Genomic DNA, 22,524 nt, shown 5'->3' on the forward strand with positions numbered 1-22,524 from the left:
AAGACAATGTCCTTGAGCAAATGAACTACAACATACAGGTCAGGTGTATGAACATCTGCTGACAATTCACCAAACCAAGTACCAGGAAAATTGTCATTTGCATACATAAGCATGGACTTGGTAAAAATACACCATATAATCAAGAAATTGTAATATTTACTTCCTCATCCAAAATTCTTTGGAAAGCCCCCATGGTGGCAAATCTATCGAACAATGTTGGTGCAGGAGTTCAGTGTTCAGAGAAAAGAAGTTTCTTCACATGAGGGAGGCAAAGATAGAAGCCCAGAAATAAATGTCTGAGAATTGGCTCCTCCACTTCTCTCTATTTTTTGACAGTGTGGCATGCTGTAAACATAGAATCTGCAAAATGACATACATCATGCTTCTGTCATGGTAGCTATTAGAGCAGTCTTTCTTTAAGCTTTCATTTATCTATTCATGAGAGACACAGTGAGAGGGACAGAGACATAGGGAGAGAGAGAAGCAGGCTCCCTGTGGGGAGGCCCATGTTGGACTCGATCCCAGGACCCCAGGATTACCCCCTGAGCCAAAAACAGACGCTCAACTGCTGAACTACCCAGGCGTTCCAGGCAATCTTTCTCTTATGACAACATGAAGTAGTGCAACACAACACAATTTATGGCACAGTAGGTAAAAACTCTTATCTGGAAACAAAACTGATGGAAAACTAACAATGAATGTTTAACCAAAATCAAAGACCAATGAAGTGGTTCAAAGAGTGCAGGGTCTTCTCTGGGGTGAAAATAGCTGCCATTGATGTACATTCCTGAAACTCCTGAGAATGAAACACCTCTCGAGAGTGAGATACAAAAGAATCAGGTACAATATACTGGAATCGCCCGTCTCTAGAAATCAGATGAGAGATGTGAGAATAGACAGGGACCTGGCAAGTTGCAGAAACCAGCTGGACTCAGGTCTTCAGGCCAGGGTGAGTGTGTGCTCTGCAACCAGCAGGGGGCGCGGTGGGACTGCCCTGTGGTCCCTACTCCACTGCTTACTGAGGATCATTGACACTAAGGAGCCTGTTCTTGGGGGCTGGGCCCTGTGCTCCCTGCTGGGGACTCAGGCCTGGCAGAGATTTCTGAGGTATGTCCAGTGTATAATCCTCTACAATGCACACGACAGCTTCTACCCACAGCCTGGAAAGAGTGCTCCCTGGTCCTCAGTGCTGAGGGAACTTCTGGGAGAAGAGGACTCTCCAAACAGAGAGGAATCAGGTAAGAGGAAAGATATCAGCCTCCTGCACAGAACTGGCCATGTGTCAATGTGGACTCATCACTGCTCTGGACGTGATCCTCATCTATGTAATTCTACAAAAGACATCACCTCAGTCTGTCCCATGAATAGCCCAGGGATCTGTGGACAGACTCACTATGTGGAGCATGAATAGGGTAAAAATGTGTCCTGTAGGGATGGGAGGCCACATAAGGGGACACCAGGCCTGGCCCTAAGGAACTTGACAGTGGACAGTATGGTGAGGAGGCAGGAGTTATCCCTAATGGACTCATGTCACCATGTTGTACAATGCTGTGTCTAGGTCTGGACCCAGGGAGCACCCTTCACATGTTTCTGAGGGACAAGGGTTGATCAGAGCAGAAAACCTGCCACCTGATACTGCCTGTGTCAGGGCTCATAGCTGGGACCTCTGCACCCCTGTCCCATGCAGCCCCTCCCAGCCTTACCCCCTTGTGTCCTCAGACAGAGGGACTAGGGTCTTATTTGCATGGATGGCCCCTCCCTCTCTCAGAGGATGAATAGGGGAAGGGAGAGATTAGAGGAGGTCTGCTCAGCTGTGGATCCCCAGAAGGCAGGATCAATCAGTGATGTCCTCCGACATGGCCTGGTCCCCTCTCCTCTTCACACTCCTCGCTCACTGCACAGGTGACTGGATATGGGGAAAGGGGAAGGGATCCTGGGAGGGCACATGGGCTCTGATTTTTCCCCTTTTCTGTAGAAGAGAGCATCACCCTCTCTGTGTCTCTCCCCCTTGCAGGGTCCTGGGCCCAGTCTGTGCTGAATCAGCCGGCCTCAGTGTCTGGGGCCCTGGGCCAGAAGGTCACCATCTCCTGCTCTGGAAGCACAAATGACTTTGGTAGATTTGGTGCGAGCTGGTACCAACAGCTCCCAGGAAAGGCCCCTAAACTCCTCGTGGACAGTGATGGGGATCGACCCTCAGGGGTCCCTGACAGATTTTCTGGCTCCAGCTCTGGCAACTCAGGCACCCTGACCATCACTGGGCTCCAGGCTGAGGACGAGGCTGATTATTACTGTCAGTCTGTTGATCCCACGCTTGGTGCTCACACAGTGCTCCGGGCCTGGGGGGAAGTGAGACACAAACCTGCCATCCCCACTGTGATGGGGCTGCCAGTGCAGTCCTGAAAGTTTGGCCAAGTCAGTGCTTCTTTGTTTGTTTGATATAAATGGACGTCTGAGACCCCCCCTAAAGGAATTTGTCTATAATTCTTTCCACATTCTCTTAAACTTCTCCTTGAAGCCTGTCCTTGGGAGCAAGATGCTGTATGATTTTCTTAAATTGAGCACATATTCCTGGGTGCCAGGGTCAGCTGCCCTGAGACAGAGTCCATGACAGGTCAGGGCAGAAACAGGGTCCCTGCATCCAGCTCTGAGTCAGGACACATCAGGCATGTGTCCAATATGTGACCTGTTACCAACCGCTCCATGAATGGGCAGTCAAATCCTCATCTATTATGATGTCAGGTCTTCTGTGGACCCTGATCCATTCTCTGGTTCCATATCTGGCAGCTCGTTCTCTCTGATCATCATTGGACTGATCCTGGATGGTGAGGTCACTCTTCACTGTCCCTCCTGTGACAGCATTTCAAGGCTCACACAGAATCCCAGGTCTTTGAGAACTGGGACCAGAACCCCTTTGTCATCTGCTGGGAGCACGAGGCCCCAGCAGCTGCTCAGGCTCAGCCGGTGGCTCCTCCATCTGCTGTTCCTTTTGCCAACACAGGTCCAGGTCCATGTAAAGCATAGAGCCACCACCTGGGGTCTCAATGCTATTCCTTCCCTTGTGTCCTCAAAGACACTCCTGCACCACCTTCCTAGAGAAAAGGTCTCAAAGGACACAGAAAGGTCATCTCCCCCATCAGGTTCTGACACAGGGTTTCTTTGTACTGAAGTATATGGACTGGGGGTGGCAGATCCAGAGTGCTCACCTCCCATCTGACCTCTGAGGAATCCAGGATCTCCATCCTTGGTCATTTACCTATTTCTAGATGTTTCCAGACCCATGTAATCCCCTTATTTGTCTTCATTAGGAATACCTGTTCTTTTTGCTCATTGGGTGATTTCTTCTGTCACTGAAGCACCAAACTCAGAGTATCCATGTCTGAATCATATATTTAGATCTTCTGACATAACTCCCTTTCAATTTCCATCAATGCTGAGGTTTAACCAGGTATTTTTTCTTGTTCACTCACATCATCTAATACTTGAAAAAAGCTGTTGAGTTTAATGGTGTTTACATCATATTTGCACATTCCTGAAATTGTAGAAATGTCTTCCCCCCACCATCCCATTAGCTATATTTCTGGATGTGAGACTGTGTTCTATGTCTGTGTGAGAGAGCATGTCATCATTGTATAAGTGTCTCTGTTTCTGTTTATTTGACTTTTATTAAGACATTGCTTTCACAATAGCCAAAAGTTTTTCCAAGATCTAATGAGATCCTTAATTTCTCTTTCTTCAGTCTCATTGTTAGTGTCTAGAAATGCCACTGACTTCTGGGCATTTATTGTGTATCCTGCCACACTGCCAAATTGCTGTATGAATTCTAGCAATCTTGGGGTGGAGTCTTTTGGGTTTTCTATGTAGAGTATCATGTCATCGGCGAAGAGGGAGAGTTTGACTTCTTTGCCAGTTTGAATGCCTTTTATTTCTTTTTGTTGTCTGATTGCTGATGCTAGGACTTCTAGTACTATGTTGAATAACAGTGGTGAGAGTGGGCATTCCTGTCTTGTTCCTGATCTTAGGGGAAAGGCTCCCAGTGTTTCCCCATTGAGAATGATATTTGCTGTGGGCTTTCCGTGGATGGCTTTTCAGATGTTGAGGAATGTTCCCTCTATCCCTACACTCTGAAGAGTTTTGATCAGGAATGGATGCTGTATTTTGTCAAATGCTTTCTCTGAATCTATTGAGAGGATCATATGGTTCTTGCTTTCTCTTATTGATGTGATGTATCAGGTTGATTGATTTACGAGTGTTGAACCAGCCTTGCAAACCAGGGATAAATCCCACTTGGTCATGATGAATAATCTTCTTAATGTACTTGTTGAGAATTTTTGCATCTCTGTTCATCAGGGATATTGGACTATAATTCGCCTTTTTGGTGGGGTTTTTGTCTGTTTTTGTAATTAGGGTGATGCCGGCCTCATAGAACAAGTTTGGAAGTACACCATCTCTTTCTATTTTTCCAAACAGCTTTAGTAGAATAGGTATGGTTTATTCTTTAAACGTTTGATAGAATTCCCCTGGGAAGCCATCTGGCCCTGGACTTCTATGTCTTAGGAGGTTTTTGATGGCTGCTTCAATTTCCTCCCTGGTTATTGGCCTGTTCAGGTTTTCTATTTCTTATTGTTCCAATTTTGGTAGTTTCTGGTTTTCTAGAAATGTGTCCATTCCTTCTAGATGGCCTAATTTATTGGCATATAGCTGCTCATAAAAATTTTTTAAAATCTTTTGTATTTCTTTGGTATTGGTGGTGATCTCTCCTTTTGCATTCGTGATTTTACTAATTTGAGTCTTTTTCTCTATTCTTTTTATTAAGGCTGGCTAATGGTTTATCTATCTTATTAATTCTTTCAAATAACCAACTCCTGGTTTTCTTGATCTGTTCCACAGTTCTTCTGGTCTCTATTTCATTGAGTTCTGGAACTTTATTAACTCTCTTCTTCTGCTGGGTGTAGGTTTTATTTGCTGTAATTTCTCCAGTTCCTTTAGGTGCAAAGTTAGCTTTTGTATTTGAAATTTTTCCAGTTTCTTGATGGCTGCTTGTATTGTGATGTATTTCCCCCTCAGGACTGCTTTTGCTGCATCCCAAAGATTTTGAATGGTTGTATCTTAATTTTCATTAGTTTCCATGAATCTTTTTAATTCTTCTCTAATTTCCTGGTTGACCCTTTCATCTTTTAGCAGGATGGTCTTTAAGCTCCATGTGTTTGAAATACTTCCAAACTTCTTGTGGTTTAGTTTTAGTTTCAAAGAATTATGGTCTGAAAATATGCAGGGGACGATCCCAATCTTTTGCTATCAGTTAAGACCTGATTTGTGACCCAGTATGTGGTCTATTCTGGAGAAAGTTCCATGTGCACTTGAAAGTAATGTGTATTTGGTTGCCTTTGGATGTAAAGTTCTATAAATATCTGTGAAATTAATCTGGCCCAGTGTATCATTTAAAGCTCCTGTTTCTTTGGACATGTTGTGTTAGAAAATCTGTCGTTTGTAGAGAATGCCATTTAAAGTCTCCCAATATAGAGGATCCCTGGGTGGCTCAGTGCTTTGGCGCCTGCCTTTGGCCCAGGATGTAATCCTGGGGTACCGGGATTGAGTCCTGCCTTAGAATCCCTCCATGGAGCCTGCTTCTCCCTCTGCCTTGTGTCTGCCTCTCTCTCTCTCTCTCTCTCTCCCTCTCTCTCTCTTTCTCTCTTTGTGTGTGTTTCCCATGGATAAATGAATAGAGTCTTTTAAAAAAAAGTCTCTGATATAAGGATGGCTACCCCTGCTTTCTTTTGAGGACCATTTGAATGGTGAATGGCTCTCCAGCCTTTCATTTTCAGGCTGTAGGTGTCCTTCTGTCTAAAATGAGTCTCTTGTAGACAGCAAGTAGATGGATCCTGCTTTTTTATCCAGTCTGAAACCCTGCGCCTTTTGATGGGGTCATTAAGCCTGTTCATGTTCAGAGTTACTATTGACAGATATGAGTTTAGTGTCATCGCGATATCTATTCAGTCCTTGTTTTTGTGGATTGTTCCACTGGACTTCTTCTTAAAGGGGAATTTTAAGAGTCCCCCTTAAAATTTCTTGCAGAGCTGGTTTGGAGGTCACATATTCTTTCAGTTCCTGCTTGTCTTGGAAGCTCTTTATCTCTCCTTCCATTCTGAATGAGAGCCTTGCTGGATAAAATATTCTTGGTTGCATGTTCTTCTCATTTAGGACCCTGAATATATCCTGCCAGCCCTTTCTGGCCTGCCAGGTCTCTGTGGAGAGGTCTTCTGTTTATCTAATATTTCTATCCATATAAGTTAGGGATCTCTTGTCTCTTGCTGCATTAAGTATTTTCTCTTTATCTTTGGAATTTGTAAGTTCACTATTAAATGTCAGGGTGTTGAACGGTGTTTATTGATTTTAGGGGTGGGATCTATCTCCTGGATCTGAATGCCTGTTTCCCTCCCCAAAATAGGGCAGTTCTCAGCTATGATTTGTTCAAATACACGTTCTGGTCCTCTGTCCCTTTTGGCATCCTCTGGAACCCCAATTAAATGTAGATATTTTCCTTCTGAGGCTGCCATTTATTTCTCTTAACATTTCCTCATGATCTTCTAATTGTTTTTCTCTTTTTTCCCTAGCTTCATTTCTTGCCATCAACTTGTCTTCTATGTCACTCATTTGTTCTTCTACTCGTTAACCTTCGTCTTTAGGTCCTCCAGTTTAGATTGCATCTCATTTAATTGATTTTTTAACTTCGGCCTGATAGATCTAAATTTTGCCGTCATGAAGTCCCTTGAATCCTTTTACTTTTTTCCAGAACCACCAGTAGCTTTATAATTGTGCTTCTGAATTGGGTTTCTGGCATTGAATTGTAATCCAAATTCTGTAACTCTGTGGCAGAAAGTACTGTTTCTGAGTCTTTCTTTTATGGTGAGTTCTTCTTTGTAGTCATTTTGCTCAGTGCAAAGTCGCTTAAAAGAAGTAGTACTGGAAAAAAGAAGAAGCAAAAGAAAAAAAAAAGGACAAAAGAAAAAACAAAACAAAAACAAAAACAAGGGGGAGTATCCTCCGGTTCTATATACTGTAAATCCCTTGACTTCCCCTGGAGCTTTCCAGCACTGTTTGGTCAAGAACTTGCTCTTCTCCTGTTTTTCCAGCTGGTCTTCTGGGGGAGAGGTCTGCTGTGCTGATTCTCAGGTGTGTGCACCTGGGGGAGCTGCCCAGGTCCCTGCCAGGTGCATGGCTCAGGGGGGCCTGTTTATCCTGTGAGGCCCCTGCTCAGTCCTAGGTACAAGATGACACCAGGAGGAACAACCACAGTGGCGGCGGCCAGCTCTCCAGCCCTGGAGTCAGCTCCCGCAGTTACTACTGCAGTACCCAGTCTGTACTGGCCTGGATGCTCTCTTGGCCGGCAGAGAGCGGGGAGGGGGGTGCTGATTTACACAGCTCAGGGCCGCCGGGTGGCAGAGCTTTCTCGCTGTCCTGTGCCCTCCCCGCCTCTGCCTGTCTTGAGTAGAGTACAGGATCCTGGGCTGTGTCCCCTGGCATCCTGTGATCCAGGGCCTGCGCAGCTGGAATTGTGTTCCTGGGGCACCCAGCCCCCTTCACCTGGAGCCACCACCTGAGCTTCTCCTGAGTCCCTGCTGGACATGCACTCCAGCCCTTACCGCTCATGGCCTGTGGTCTGTGGTGCACTCTCCACTGGGTGTACTTCCTCTGTTAGTGACCTCGGGAACCTGGGCACTCCACTGCCCCTCCTAGGATCCTGCCAGAGTTCCCTGCAAGCACCTTTCCCTCCGGGAAGAATCTGGTGTTGATTTTTTAAAGTTCCTCCTTCTCCAGGACTGGGATTTCCTGTCCTGGAGGCTTTCACCACAGCCCTTAGCCAGGCTCCTCATGGGGGCCCCTCCCCTATTTGATTCTTATTTATTTTTTTCCTACCTGCCTACCTTGTTAGAAGTGCAAACTCCTCTCTGTGACATTCAAGCTATTCTCTTTTTTTTAAATATTTTTATTTATTTATGATAGTCACACAGAGAGAGAGCGAGAGAGGCAGAGACACAGGCAGAGGGAGAAGCAGGCTCCATGCACCAGGAGCCCGATGTGGGACTCGATCCCGGGTCTCCAGGATCACGCCCTGGGCCAGAGGCAGGCGCCAAACTGCTGTACCACCCAGGGATCCCCTATTCTCTCTTTAAATATCAGGCCAAATTCTTTGGTTTTCAGGATGATTTGAAACTTATCTCTGTAAGTTGGTGAGGACAGGTGACTTGGGGACCCTACTCTTCCTCCATCTTACCCTGCCTCCTTAGTTTTTTTTTTTTTGAAGTTCACTGTATTTTATGCCTTTTTGAGGAATAGTTCCTAATAATATTGTTAATTTTTTTTAGGAAATTCCTCTATTTAAGCATTTTTTGACCATTTTTTCTTATTAATAAATTGTACCTGTTATTTATTATTAATCCAATTTTTTTTATTATTTCTTTTGTCCACATTTAATTAGTTAATTCCATATTTGTGTATAATACATTTTCATTTAAAAGTTTTCAAGGGGTTTATCTTATTCTGTCATTGAAATACTTGACTTTGAAGCACCATTTTGCTTTTTTTTTTTTTTTTTTGAAAGATTTAGAACCAAATTTTAATCTGGCTACTCATAGGTCCCAAGATCAGTTTTTTTTTTAATTTATTTTTTATTGGTGTTCAATTTTGCTTTAATACGGGTCACAATTTTGGGACAACAGGGTGGGCTCCTGGCAACTGACAAGAATGAAGGACTGATGTCATCATTCTTCACATGTGAGAGGGGCCTGAGCTTGCTCCAGTGGGACTTGGAGCAACGACTCCACCCATTTGAGGCTCTCCTCTGCTGTGACTCTATAACCCCCTGGTGAAACTGGATGGTGGCTTTCCCTCAACCCATATCTAAATATATATCATCTCTTCCTTTTTCCTGTGACAAAAGCCATCACCAGTCCAGAATGATGTAGGGAACACTCATGGGGAATGAGATCCCATATGTCATGAGTAGCCATTCACAAGAGCAAAAGGAAAGAAGGAGGGAAACTGTCCCAAGATACCATGGTGGTGCCCAAGAGGCTGTGCTGTCATATTTCCTTCATCGTTCAATGCCCAAATGCCACCTAAAATGCACATGAGAACACCACCTGCTACCCAAGTTTATCTCAGAGAGAATATCCTGCCCTCCCTTACAGGACGTGGTGCCCACCACGCGACCCCCAACCCACAATGTGGGATTCCACAATGCCCACCTGTTTGTACTCTGCACACATGAATACTAAGAATACAAAGTAAGCATGATTCAGGTCACTGTTCAGGTGACCAAATGTCAGAGAGGGTAACTGAGGACAGGACACTTGGGAGGAAGAACTGGGAGGTGTCCTGAGAGGAGTGAGTAGAAATCCCTCAAACTGGAAGACTAAGGTGAGAGGCAGATGACAAGTTGTTAAATTCACAGGGGCTTCTCTTACCTGACAGTAGCCTGAGCTTTGAAAAGACCAGTCTTCTCCCAGGTTCTCTGTATCCATTCAGCTTCCTCATGCCCTCATCCATTCACTCCAGCACATTCTGAAGGTTCCTCAGACAGCTCTCCTGTGGAGGGGCAGGGGCTCTGTGCCAGGTAACTTGCAATGGTCCAGGCAGAGGAGTTCCATTCCCTTTGCCTTTGATGGTCCTCCCTCACCCTGCACTTTTTGCTTAACCTTCTCTTCTCTCTTGGGCATCTTCAAACTTTTGAGCCCCTATCCCTCTGTATTGACTTGGTTCCCCAAACACTAATCACCTCCATTCTCAGAGGACATGGTGGACATCTCACTTTCATCTGGGATTCCATGAAGAACATGTCTCTCATTCCTCAACAGGCTCATATAGAGCCTTTCCCTGCACCACGTTTTTCTATGACAGAATTTCATAATTCTGTCTCCAACTTCTCCTTTTTATACTTGCCTTTGAGACCAGAAGCAGAGACAAGCAGACATGTGGAATATATGTATTGGAATAGGCCACTACCTCATATGGAGAAGATGCATCTTTGCAAGGGAATCTTAGTTGTGTTGAAGGTCCATATATCATCCCAAGAATCTTCATTCAGAGCCTTCCTCACTTGGAGAATTCAGAGTTGGGGCAGACCCATACATCTCAGGGGAGGACTGCTGGTCTTTGACAACCTCCTCCCCTAAGGACTCACTGAGATCATCCCCATCCTCCTCAACATGAATTACTCTTTTTTTTTTTTTTTTTTAATTTTTTTATTTATTTATGATAGTCACAGAGAGAGAGAGAGAGAGAGACAGAGACACAGGCAGAGGGAGAAGCAGGCTCCATGCACCGGGAGCCCGATGTGGGATTCGATCCCGGGTCCCCAGGATCACGCCCTGGGCCAAAGGCAGGCGCCAAACCGCTGCGCCACCCAGGGATCCCATGAATTACTCTTATTTTCACAATCTGACATTTTGTTACTCATGTATCATATCTCACCTATACCTATGTGTTTTAGATTTTATATACATTTCAGATACTACCATGTATTTGAAAATTATATACTTTATGAATATCTGGTTCTTACTCTAGACACTCAATACTGAATAATTTCTATAACTTCTTAATTTGAATCTGAAAAGTCTCAGTATTGGAACATATGAATCAATTAAGTAAGGTATAATTATCTGGGAAATAATTTATAACCAAAAACTTATAGGTTACTAACTGCATGATTCCAGCGTAATTAGAAAAAAGATACTTATTTGGAGTGAAATATACTTTTTTTCTCCACCTTCAAATAATCCAACAGTCCTTGGTGTGTGACAAATCTTGAGGGGTATTCCCTAGATATCATTGATCTCAGAAAAGGGGAATCGTGGTCCAGTGAGGAGATGGAGGAGATGTTAGAGCCTGGAGGAGGGAGTGGGAGCTGGAGAACCAGCAGAGAAAGGATGCTTGTAGAGAGGTCAGTGTCCTCTCCCAGGGGCCACATCCTGAGGAACTAAAGATCTGGAAGCATATTTCTCCTCTCCGTTCTGCCAAAATCACTGAGTCAGGAACAAAGAGGGAAGCTCCTTCCTCACCCAACCTATTACTCCTTCTTCTGCATCAATCAGAGAATTCTTGGTCCTTGTGAAATACATGTTTCACAAATGATTACATAGGTTTAGGAAAACATAAATTAGGTGTTTCTCAAACTGGAAAAGAAGAAAAGCTTTGGGGTTTTCTATTTTCCCCATAAGAGGTGGAGGCAACACCCATTCTATTTAGTCATCTACTTTCTCCTGTGCATACAATCATGTGAGATTGCTTATTTTAAGATCACAGATGCAGAGGTTCCTACTCATATGCTTTCCTGTTCCGTTACTTGTCCCTACTCTTCCAACCCTCAATGGGAATCTATCTAGTGTCTCCTACAGGAGTTCAAGTGGTTATGCCCTATAACAATCAGCTAGTTTTGTCTATATCAAAAATGAAGAAGCCCAAGAAAGATACTAATAAACAATTCCATTTAGGATATCATCAAAAAGAATAAAACATTTGGGAGGGAATATAACCAGTAGGAAAAAAAAAAAACATTGTAAACTTAAAACTACAAAGATTACCAAGAATTAAACAGATTTAAATAAGTGAGAGGACATGGTGGCAATGGATTGGATGACTTAATATAGTGAAGCTACAACCACCACCATCCAAATACATCTCCACATTCAGTGCCATCCTGCCATTTGGGCACTGCCTCCAGTTTAATCCCTCAATGTCTACTGCTCATCCCCTCTGGTTCCCTGTTAGGCAAGATGTTGGACAATAGCTGTTCATTGGACTCAGATCTTAGACACACAACCCCAGTGAATTCCATGGAAATCTGAACAAAACATCTAGGCTAGGATCCAATGTACGTAGATTGCGGGACCACGAGGGTTTGAGTGCAGGGGAGGTTGAAGAACACCTCAGAAGTGAGGAGAGGTCTATTTATAGTAATGTTCTCTTGATAGGAATCATCGTGCTGAGTAAGTAACAGAATGAGCCTAAAAATACTAAGTATATCAGAAGGACAAACAAATTAGAATTTCTGACTAACATTCAAGGGAAATTTTTATCTCAGACAAGTAAGGAGGAGTGGAAGACACATTTCCCCTGATGGCATTATATTGTCATAGCAAATATATGCTGCAAAGACTTAACACTGAGACCTGTGCCCTGACAGGAGAATATATAGGCAATAAAAAATGAAAACAACTTTCAAACAAAAGAAGAATTCACATAGAATTATTACAAGGTTTGAACCACCTTGGTACCCTGAGAACCTTATGACCTTTACTTGTTTCAAGATGACAATAGACTGGTAATGACCTCCAGCACCTGGAAGAAGCAAACTCAATGTCAGATAATTCTGTAATATCTGGTAATATGAGCTTCATGCAATACATCATTTATTTAATGTCTGGAGGCCATTAGTGATTTGAAAATAAGTGTCAGGACCAAAGGCGACAGGGGGCAACTCTTCATTCTCCTGTCCTGGGCAGTGATATTAAAATGATCCAGCTGCACAGTCTGGACACCATTCCAGGAGTATTGGGTCATGTCAGAGGGAATGGTGGGGTAAGCATGTTAGCGCAGCAGGGGGAGCTGTTGTATGGGTCCTGTGAGAACAGACTTCTGGGCCAGATGTCTAAGAAAATACACAAATTCTTTCAAACTGGGCAGGCAGTGTCCTCAGCTTAGTGTGATTGTGCTGCACAGGAGTCCCTGGAGTCTCAATGAGTTCTCAGTTCTGACTGACTTTCTCCAGTCACATTTCATCCTCAATCCTCATGGAGTCATTTTCAGAGCTGATGTTCAGGCAGGGGGAGATAATCCCATACCTGGTCAAATTTGCATGTTGAAAAACACACCAATACTGCTACCTGGATCGAGACTGAGAGACCTTTGAGGAGAGGGAGATGGGAATGCCAACAATGAGTCCTCCGGGAGCTGAGTTCTGGGGCTTCTCTGCCCTATCCTGATTCTTCCCTTTCCTTCCTCCTTCATCAACAAGGAGCTCCATTCAGTGATGAGGGAAAAGATGCAGAGGGGGGTCATTTGTATTCCCTTGCTCCCATTATTTACAGGATGGTCAGGATGACAGGATAGTCATCACCCCAGTCTTCCTTTTGCCTTACAGACTCAAACTCTTCTGGCATAAACTGGTATATGCTATTATTTCATCCGTGGTACTGATTTTCTCTTAGAGAAAAAAATATACATATTTGCATCTACTTTGTAATCAATATATAAATATTATATATTTGAGATTATATCTCAAAAATACATAAGCATTAAACACATATGCTTTTTTAAATATTTTACTTATTTATTCATGAGAGACACAAAGAGATAGAAAGAGACAGGCAGAGACACAGGCAGAAGGAGAAGCAGGCTCCATGCAGGGAGCCCAACATGAGACTGGATCCCAGATCTCCAGGATCACACCCTGGCCTGAAGTCGGCGCTAAACTACTGAGCCACCAGGGCTGCCCTAAACACATATGTTAAGGGATGCCTGGATGGCTCACCAGTTAAGCATTGCCTTTGGCCAAGGGTGAGATGCAGGAGTCCCCAAATCGAGTGCCACATCGGGCTCCCTGCATGGACCTGCATCTCTCTCTGCATATGTTTCTGCCTCCCTCTCTCTCTGTGTCTCGCATGAATAAATGAATAAAATCTTTAAAGAAATAAATACGTATGTTAAATATATAATAAACTATTTTATTTTATTTTTTGATTTTTGAAAATTTTTATAAGAAACTATTTTAAAATAAATAAGTAAATAAAACAACTTTGAAATCCAGATAAAGTCTGCAATTTTGCAAGATGATCAGACCACTGGTGTTTTAAATGCATCATAACAACACAAAATGTTATTACTAGAAAAAGCTGGGTGAAATGTAGAGATCTCTACATTGTATTTGCATTTTTTCTGAAATATAAAATTATTACAGAACAAAATTTCTACACTTAAACACATAAGGGAAAAAAGGAATAAAAATTTCTCCTTTCCACTCCTCTGCATTTAAGAACACAAAGACAAACATTTGTGCTACACTGGTTTCCAACCAGCCTGCAAAACTGCTCACATTGATTTCTTGGTTATGGAATGTATTTACTTTTTATTACCTTATAAAGAGTAATGTAAAAATAACAATCATGTTCTTTGTCTTTTATTATACATGTCTTTGTCTTTGTCTTATATTATTATCTTGAGAATCAAGATAAAGCACCTATATCGCAGCAGCTCAGCAGGATCCCAACCATCCTAGCAATGGAGGAAAGCATTCAGAGCAGGTACCATGAGGATCTCCAGTTCTGGACAGTAGGAAGTGCTCCCATTCATGCAGGTCCTTTCTCTTACAACTGATATGTCCTGACACACTACAACAAACAAGTATAGGAAGTCATTTGAAGGTAAAAAAAGAAGGAAAACTTCAAACAAACTGAAGAAAACACAACAGTACATACCCTGATTCCTTTTCTTGTATTAGGTCCCCCATGTGTAAAACAAGATGCTGTAGGTTTCTCCAACCAAGAATCATCCAGAGCCTGAGATCCAGAAAATCAAACCAAAAAGCACCAAAACTACAAAAGCAGCAACTCCTATGATGAGAGGATATGGAGATAAGTTGGCCTGAGTGGAGGAAATATTTGGACAAACCTGCCCACCACATGCACACACTAATGAATCCCCAAACTGTACCCTCGTGCAGGGGTCACATTATTGCTCAGCAGAGACATGGTGTCCATATCCTCCTGGCAGAAGCAGGCAGTGTCCCAACACCCACCAGCCATGGTGTAGGCTACTCAGGAGATAGCTGAGCCTCCATCCCACGGGAACATCAATAATTCTGGGCAAGGCAGGCCTACTTGGCAAGTTTGCCCTCCAGTTTTTCCCACCCATGATTTTAGCAGGTCCTGGGGAGCTCATCTGAACCCCATCGCTCAGCAGACAGAATGAATGCAGTGTACATGGCAAAACTGGTTTGTTGTCATATACCCAATGCTGGTGACTGTCTGAACCATGGGGAACTGAGTCTGGGATCTCCCTGGACATGAAAATACTGAATTTTGATGCATGAGGCAAGGGAGCTGGACATGCATTTGACCCTCTGCTCCCTGGTGTCAGTGAGGACATTGATTATTGAAACCAAAAATGGGCTCCATTCCTTCTGCAGTTCCCACCATCTTGACTGATCTGCTGAGGCTGTCACCAGGGGTCGCTGTGCACCTGCTCAGAGCTGGCAAGACCTGAAACCAACTGAAATGGTTCCACCTGCCTGGTCCCTGTGCTGGGGCTCACTGCCAGAGGGAGAGATGACAGCAGCTGTCTCCTCCCAAGGGAGAATCTCATAACTCTCACCCACCCCAGAACTCCTCCCTGGATGGAAGCTCCTAGATGGGCTGAGGATCCAGAAGTAGATGGCATTGTGGGATCCTTTATGCATAATATACCACCCAGCATGCCCTTCATCCCTGGAACTGAGGAGGAGATAAAGGAATCATCCCAAATACAAATCAAAGCAAAACTGAGATATGACCTCACACTAGTCATAACAACTAAGAGACACAACATAGGAAACAGCAGGTGTGGGCAAAGACGCAGAGAAAGGGGAACCCTCTTGCACTGATGATGGGTGTGCAAAGTTGTGTAGCTCGTTTGGAAAACAGTTTGGAGGATACTCAATATGTTAAAAATAGAAATACTCTATGATTCAGCAATACCTCCTAGTTACTTACACAAAGAATACAAAAATACTATTTAAAGGGATACATGCACCCTGAGGTTCATGGTAGCATTTCCAACAATACCCAGATTATAGTGTGAGCCCAACTTATAAATGGTTAAAGAAGTTATATATGTGTATATACACATATATATGATGGAATATTACTCAGCCATAAAAAAGAATGAAATATTATTATTTACAAAGTTGTGGATGGAGCTAAAGAGTATAATGCTAAGTGAAATAATTCAATCAGAGAAAGAAAAATATATAATTTCACTCATGTAGACTTTAAGAAATGAAACAAAGCATCATAGGGGAAAAAGAGAAGAAAACAAGAAATAAATCCTTAACTCTAGAGAACTAACTAATGCTTACCAAATGGAAGGTGGGTGGAGGGATGGGTTACAAAGGTGGTGGGGATTAAGGGGTGCACTTGTGATGAGCACTGGCTCATTTATTTAATTCTCGAATTACTAAATTGTACTCCTATTACACTTGTGTTAGATATTTGGAATATAAAAAAAAGAAACAAATAAAAAAAGACATCCCAGAGACCATGGCCAGTTTTAAGTCCAGGAAATCTGTGGAAATTCCACACTATGATCTTGAGTCCTTTCCTTCTTCTCCCCCTCCTCACACACTTCCCCTGTTCATGGAGATCTCAGAGGCATCCTTAGGAGGGATCCCTCTACTTCTCTTCTTCATTCCTAACAAGGGCCTATTTTCCTTTCAGGGACCAATTCTCAGATTGTGGTGACTCAGGAGCCTTCATGGTCGTGTCCCCAGGAGGGACAGTCACTCTCACTATGCCTCCAGCACAGAACACTATCCATACTGGATCCAGGAAAATATTGGCCAAGTCTAGAGCATTTATTTATAAAAGAAACAATAAATACTGATTTCTAGGCTCCCTTCTTGGGAATAAATCTGACTTGACAATCTGCTAGTGCGCAGCCTGAGGACGAGGCTGAGTACCCCTAGGGGTTACACTATAGTGGTGCTGGGTCCAGTGAGAGACCAAGATGAGGAAGGGACACATACACTTTGTTTCATTCAGTGTGGATACAAATATCATGTGATTACTGACGTCTCATGGCCAAACAGCTGAGCCCAGAGCACTATAAATGCTGACCCGCCAAGGAGAGATGGGGCTGGGAAGGATCTGGATGGATTTCTTTCCCTGTGTGAGTCCTAATTTCAAGTACGTGTATGAGTGACTCAGGAGGCATTAGTTCACAAAAAGCCAAGTTCACGTATTTCAGATTACAAAATGTCTGTTGCCACAAAGTGATGGAAAATATTCCATGCTCATGGATTGGCAGAATTAATATTGTGAAAATCTCAATGTTACCTAGGGCAATTTGCACGTTTAATGCAATCCATATCAAAATACCATGGACTTTCTTCAGAGAGTTAGAACAAATTATTTTAAGATTTGTGTGATCAGAAAAGACCCCGAATAGCCACGGGAATTTTAAAAAAGAAAACCATATCTGGGGGCATCACAATGCCAGATTTCAGGTTGTACTACAAAGCTGTGGTCATCAAGACAGGGTGGTACTGGCACAATAACAGACACATAGATCAATGGAACAGAATAGAGAACCCAGAAGTGGACCCTGAACTTCATGGTCAACTAATATTTGAAAGGAGGAAAGACTATCCACTGGAAGAAAGACAGTCTCTTCAATAAATGGTGCTGCGAAAATTGGACATCCACATGCAGAAGAACGAAACTAGACCACTCTCTTGCACCATACACAAAGATAAACTCAAAATGGATGAAACATCTAAATGTGAGACAAGATTCCATCAAAATCCTAGAGGAGAACACAGGCAACACCCTTTTTGAACTCGGCCACAGTAACTTCTTACAAGATACATCCACGAAGGCAAAAGAAACAAAAGCAAAAATGCACTATTGGGACTTCATCAAGATAAGAAGCTTTTGCACAGCAAAGGATACAGTCAACAAAACTAAAAGACAACCTACAGAATGGGAGAAGATATTTGCAAATGATGTATCAGATAAAGGGCTAGTTTCCAAGATCTATAAAGAACTTCTTAAACTCAACACCAAAGAAACAAACAATCCAATCATGAAATGGGCAAAAGACATGAAGAGAAATCTCACAGAGGAAGACATAGACATGGCCAACATGCACATGAGAAAATGTTCTGCATCACTTGCCATCAGGGAAATACAAATCCAAACCATGATGAGATACCACCTCACACCAGTGAGAATGGGGAAAATTAACAAGGCAGGAAACAATAAATATTGGAGAGGATTGGAGAAAAGGGAACCCTCTTACACTGTTGGTGGGAATGTGAACTGGTGCAGCCACTCTGGAAAACTGTGTGGAGGTTCCTCAAACAGTTAAAAATAGACCTACCCTACGACCCAGCAATTGTACTGTTGGGGATTTACCCCAAAGATTCAGATGCAATGAAACGCCGGGACACCTGCACCCCGATGTTTCTAGCAGCAATGTCCACAATAGCCAAACTGTGGAAGGAGCCTCGGTGTCCATCGAAAGATGAATGGATAAAGAAGATGTGGTTTATGTATACAATGGAATATTACTCAGCCATTATAAATGACAAATACCCACCATTTTCTTCGACGTGGATGGAACTGGAGGGTATTATGCTGAGTGAAGTAAGTCAATCGGAGAAGGACAAACAGTGTATGTTCTCATTCATTTGGGGAATATAAATAATAGTGAAAGGGAATATAAGGGAAGGGAGAAGAAATGTGTGGGAAATATCAGAAAGGGAGACAGAACATAAAGACTCCTAACTCTGGGAAATGAACTAGGAGCGGTCGAAGGGGAGGAGGGCGGGGGGTGGGGGTCAGTGGGTGACAGGCACTGAGGGGGACACTTGACAGGATGAGCACTGGGTGTTATTCTGTATGTTGGTAAATTGAACACCAATAAAAACTTATTTTATTAAAAAAATGCTTGTTGGATCAGAACTATAGATGGAGGCTAAATACATTTCCTCAAAAAAAAAAAGGAACATTAAAAGTCTTCTTTTACAGCTAAAAAACGAAAAATGGAAGAAATCCACACTTTGTATTTCCCTAATGTGTACTTTATTAGGTTTCATTTCAGAGCAATGGAACTGAGTTGCATATTTTAAAATATTAAGAATAATCTTTTTTTAAAAAATGACGGGACAGCCTGGGGCGCTCAGCAGTTTAGCGTTGCCTTCAGCCTGGGGCGTGATCATGGAGTCCTAGGATCAAGTCCCACGTCAGCTCCCTGCATAGAGTCTGCTTCTCCCTCTGCCTGTGTCCCTGCCACTCCATGTGTGTCTTTCATGAATGAATAAATAAAAATTTTTATTTTATTTTATTTTTTAATAAATTTATTTTTTATTGGTGTTAAATTTACCAACATACAGAATAACACCCAGTGCTCATCCCGTCAAGTGCCCCCCTCAGTGCCCGTCACCCATTCACCCCCACCCGCCGCCCTCCTCCCCTTCCACCACCGCTAGTTCATTTCCCAGAGTTAGGAATAATACTCAGCCATTAGAAACGACAAACACCCACCATTTGCTTCAATGTGCATGGAACTGGAGGGTATTATGCTGAGTGAAGTAAGTCAATCGGAGAAGGACAAACATTATATGGTCTCACTCATATGGGGAATATAAATAATAGTGAAAGGGAATATAAGGGAAGGGAGAAGAAATGTGTGGGAAATATCAGAAAGGGAGACAGAACATAAAAATTTTTAAATAAATAAATAAACAAACAAAATACTGACAATTATAATCCTTTATGGAAAGAATTCTTCTTTTCTAATATCCTGATTTTAATTGTATCCTACCAACGAATATATGTGGAAATTTTAGATCTCAGAACTTAAGAATGTGACCTTGTATGGAAAAGAGATGTTGCCGATGTAATTAGTACAGATGTGGTGATGAAGGGGGTGGGGTGACCTCCTAATTCAGTTAGTTCCTTTGCTTATATCATGACAGTCAGATGGAGATAAGGAGGGATCCGTGGGAGGGTGGAGACAGAGATTGTGGTTCTGCAGCTGCAGACAGGGAGCCCCAAAAATTGTCTTCAAATTTCTTACAGTTATGGAGAGGCAAGAAGGACCCTCTGTAGGTTCCAGACAGATCATGGCCCTCCCTACAGACTGTGAAGGTGTGTATGAGCAGTAGAAATGCATTTTTATTGCTTTGAACCACCGATTTTGTGGTGCTTTATTATGGCAGTCCTAGAAAAATAACATATCTAAAAACCAATATATAGATAGAGGAAATGTCACTAATAAGTGGATAAAAACTGAACAGTTGAATTATTTCTCAATTATAAAATTGGATGATATTAAATTTGACTTAATCCACTGAAATTGTCTGCTAAAACAGGAAATCTCATACTTTGATGATAAGAGTATAAATTGGTAAATCAATGTTGTAACATAAATTTTAAATACTTATCAAATATTAAATACATATATGATCTGCATGAGTGTTACAAATTTTTTAAATCAGTTCTAACAAAAATTATCTAACTAATACACTCCAAGATAAATATACAGGTACATCTACTTAAAACGTTATAATAACAAATATTTTTTTATTGGAGTTCAATTTGCCAACATATAGAATAACACCCAGTGCTCATCCCGCCAAGTCCCCCCCTCAGTGCCCATCACCCAGTCACCCCAACCACCTGTCCACCTCCCTTTCCACCACCCCTTGTTCGTTTCCCACAGTTAGGAGTCTCTCATCTTCTGTCTCCCTCTATGATATTTCCCACTATTTTTCTCCCCTTTCCCGTTTATTCCCTTTCACTATTTTTTATATTCCCCAAATGAATGAGACCATACAATGTTTGTCCTTCTCCAATTGTCTTATTTCACTCAGCATAATACCCTCTGGTTCCATCCACGTCGAAGCAAATGGTGGGTATTTGTCGTTTCTAATGGTTGAGGAATATTCCATTGTATACATAAATCACATCTTCTTTATCAATTCATCTTTCGATGGACACTAAGGCTCCTTCCACAGTTTGGCTTATAATAACAAATAATTGAAACCAACACGAATATTTTTCTGTAGAAAAGTTGAGAAATTATGGTAAATTATCCTATGAATTAATGATAACTATGAATCAAAATGAGACACCTCCTAATGCTTGTCAAAAATCAGTAATTATGTTTTATAAGGAGAAATGTAACTACAGAAAAAAACAAGATTATGTTATGTAATATATATATGTGTTGTGTATGTGTGTATATGTGTGGGAGTGTGTTTATATAAATTACTAGATGGGATCCCTGATGGCTCAGCAGTTTAATGCCTGACCTCGGCCCAGGGTGATCCCAGGGCCTTGATGCTGGGCCCAGGATAGGGTCCCACATCGAGCTCCCTGCATGGAGCCTGCTTCTCCCTCAGCCTGTGTCTCTGCGCTCTCCTCTCTCTCTCACATGAATAAATAAATAAGATCTTTAAAATAAATAAATAAATAAATAAATAAATAAATAAATAATAAATTACTAGAGCACATCCTCGAGAGTGTTATCAGTTATCCCTTGAGGAAGTATGTGACAGTGGAACTGAGGATGCGTTGGTAAAATATTAACTTTTGTAAAGGATTTTATTTCTTTATTTGAAATAATGAGTGAGTGAGAATGCATCAGCGGGGAGAGGATCAGAGGAAGAGGAAGAAGCAGACTCCCTACTGAGCAAAGAGCCCAATGCAGGGCTCTATCCCAGATTTCTGGGATCATGATCTGAGACGAAGGCAGACACTGAACCAACTGAGCCACCCAGCCTCCACATAACAATTTTTTAGATCATTTAGAGCAATGTTGTTTATTTATTATTTATTTATTTATTTATTTATTTATTTATTATTTTTTAATAAATTTATTTTTTATTGGTGTTCAATTTACCAACATACAGAATAACACCCAGTGTAGAGCAATGTCATTTAATATCAACCTTTGTACTGAGCAAAAATTTTAAAAGTCGAACAAAAATATCTTAAACGTATCAACAAGCCATTACAAAATAATTCATGTAAGGGTCATATCCAAGAATAAATAAAAATCCACAGAAGTAACCAAGGACCAAGGACACGTCATCCCTGAAAGCATGATATTCTCGATGCAAAGACAGATAAAAGCCAAGACATGCACATGGGGGATAGTGAACCTAACAGAACACCCTGACAACAGTAACAAAAACCAAGTAATTCAGCCTATAAGGGTAACCCAAGTAGACTTATCAAGGTTGAACCAATGTGTTTCTCTAGAGACTTTATATCTTGAGCTTACTAGAGACTTTATATCTTGAGCTTACTTCAAGCGCATTATGTCCCAGTAATGAAACCAGGGACAAGGGAGATGGAAACTCCAGTGTCAGAAAATCCTGATACCTACTGTGACATAAATATTCCAGTTAGCTGTCTAAATGACAGCATTGATGCCCTGGAAAAATGAATGGCTCAACCCCATAGAGCTGACCTCCTCATTCTACTGTCCTGGGTGGTGACATCAGAGGTCCACCTGCAAAGGTCAGAGGCCTTTCTGGGAAGGATAGCCCACATTGAGCTCCCTGCATGGAGCCTGAAGCCTGAAGGTTGATATGGACTGCAGGACATGGTGTCTGAGGTCAGCAAGGTGTGTGAGTGGGCTGCTCCAGGGAGTCAGGGTCTGGGTCAGGAAGACCAGAAAAATCTATCACTGGCCCCTGCACACTAGAGCAAGCAGGGTCCTCACTGTGGGTGATAAACCTGCATCTACAGCCCTGGAGCCAAA

The 22,524-nt window shown here is 42.3% G+C and overlaps 1 gene segment (V, D, J or C); it reads left to right on the top strand.

The window, feature by feature from the left end:
- Nucleotides 1-1,754: 1,754 nt before the first annotated feature.
- Nucleotides 1,755-2,415, top strand: LOC125753695 (immunoglobulin lambda variable 1-40-like). The segment is given in 2 exon segments: nucleotides 1,755-1,902; nucleotides 2,015-2,415. Coding segments are annotated over 2 exon segments (444 nt in total).
- The last annotated feature ends 20,109 nt before the right edge of the window (nucleotides 2,416-22,524 follow it).

This window comes from Canis lupus, chromosome 26, assembly GCF_003254725.2.
Source record: "Canis lupus dingo isolate Sandy chromosome 26, ASM325472v2, whole genome shotgun sequence".
In the NCBI taxonomy this organism is placed as follows: Eukaryota; Metazoa; Chordata; class Mammalia; order Carnivora; family Canidae; genus Canis; species Canis lupus.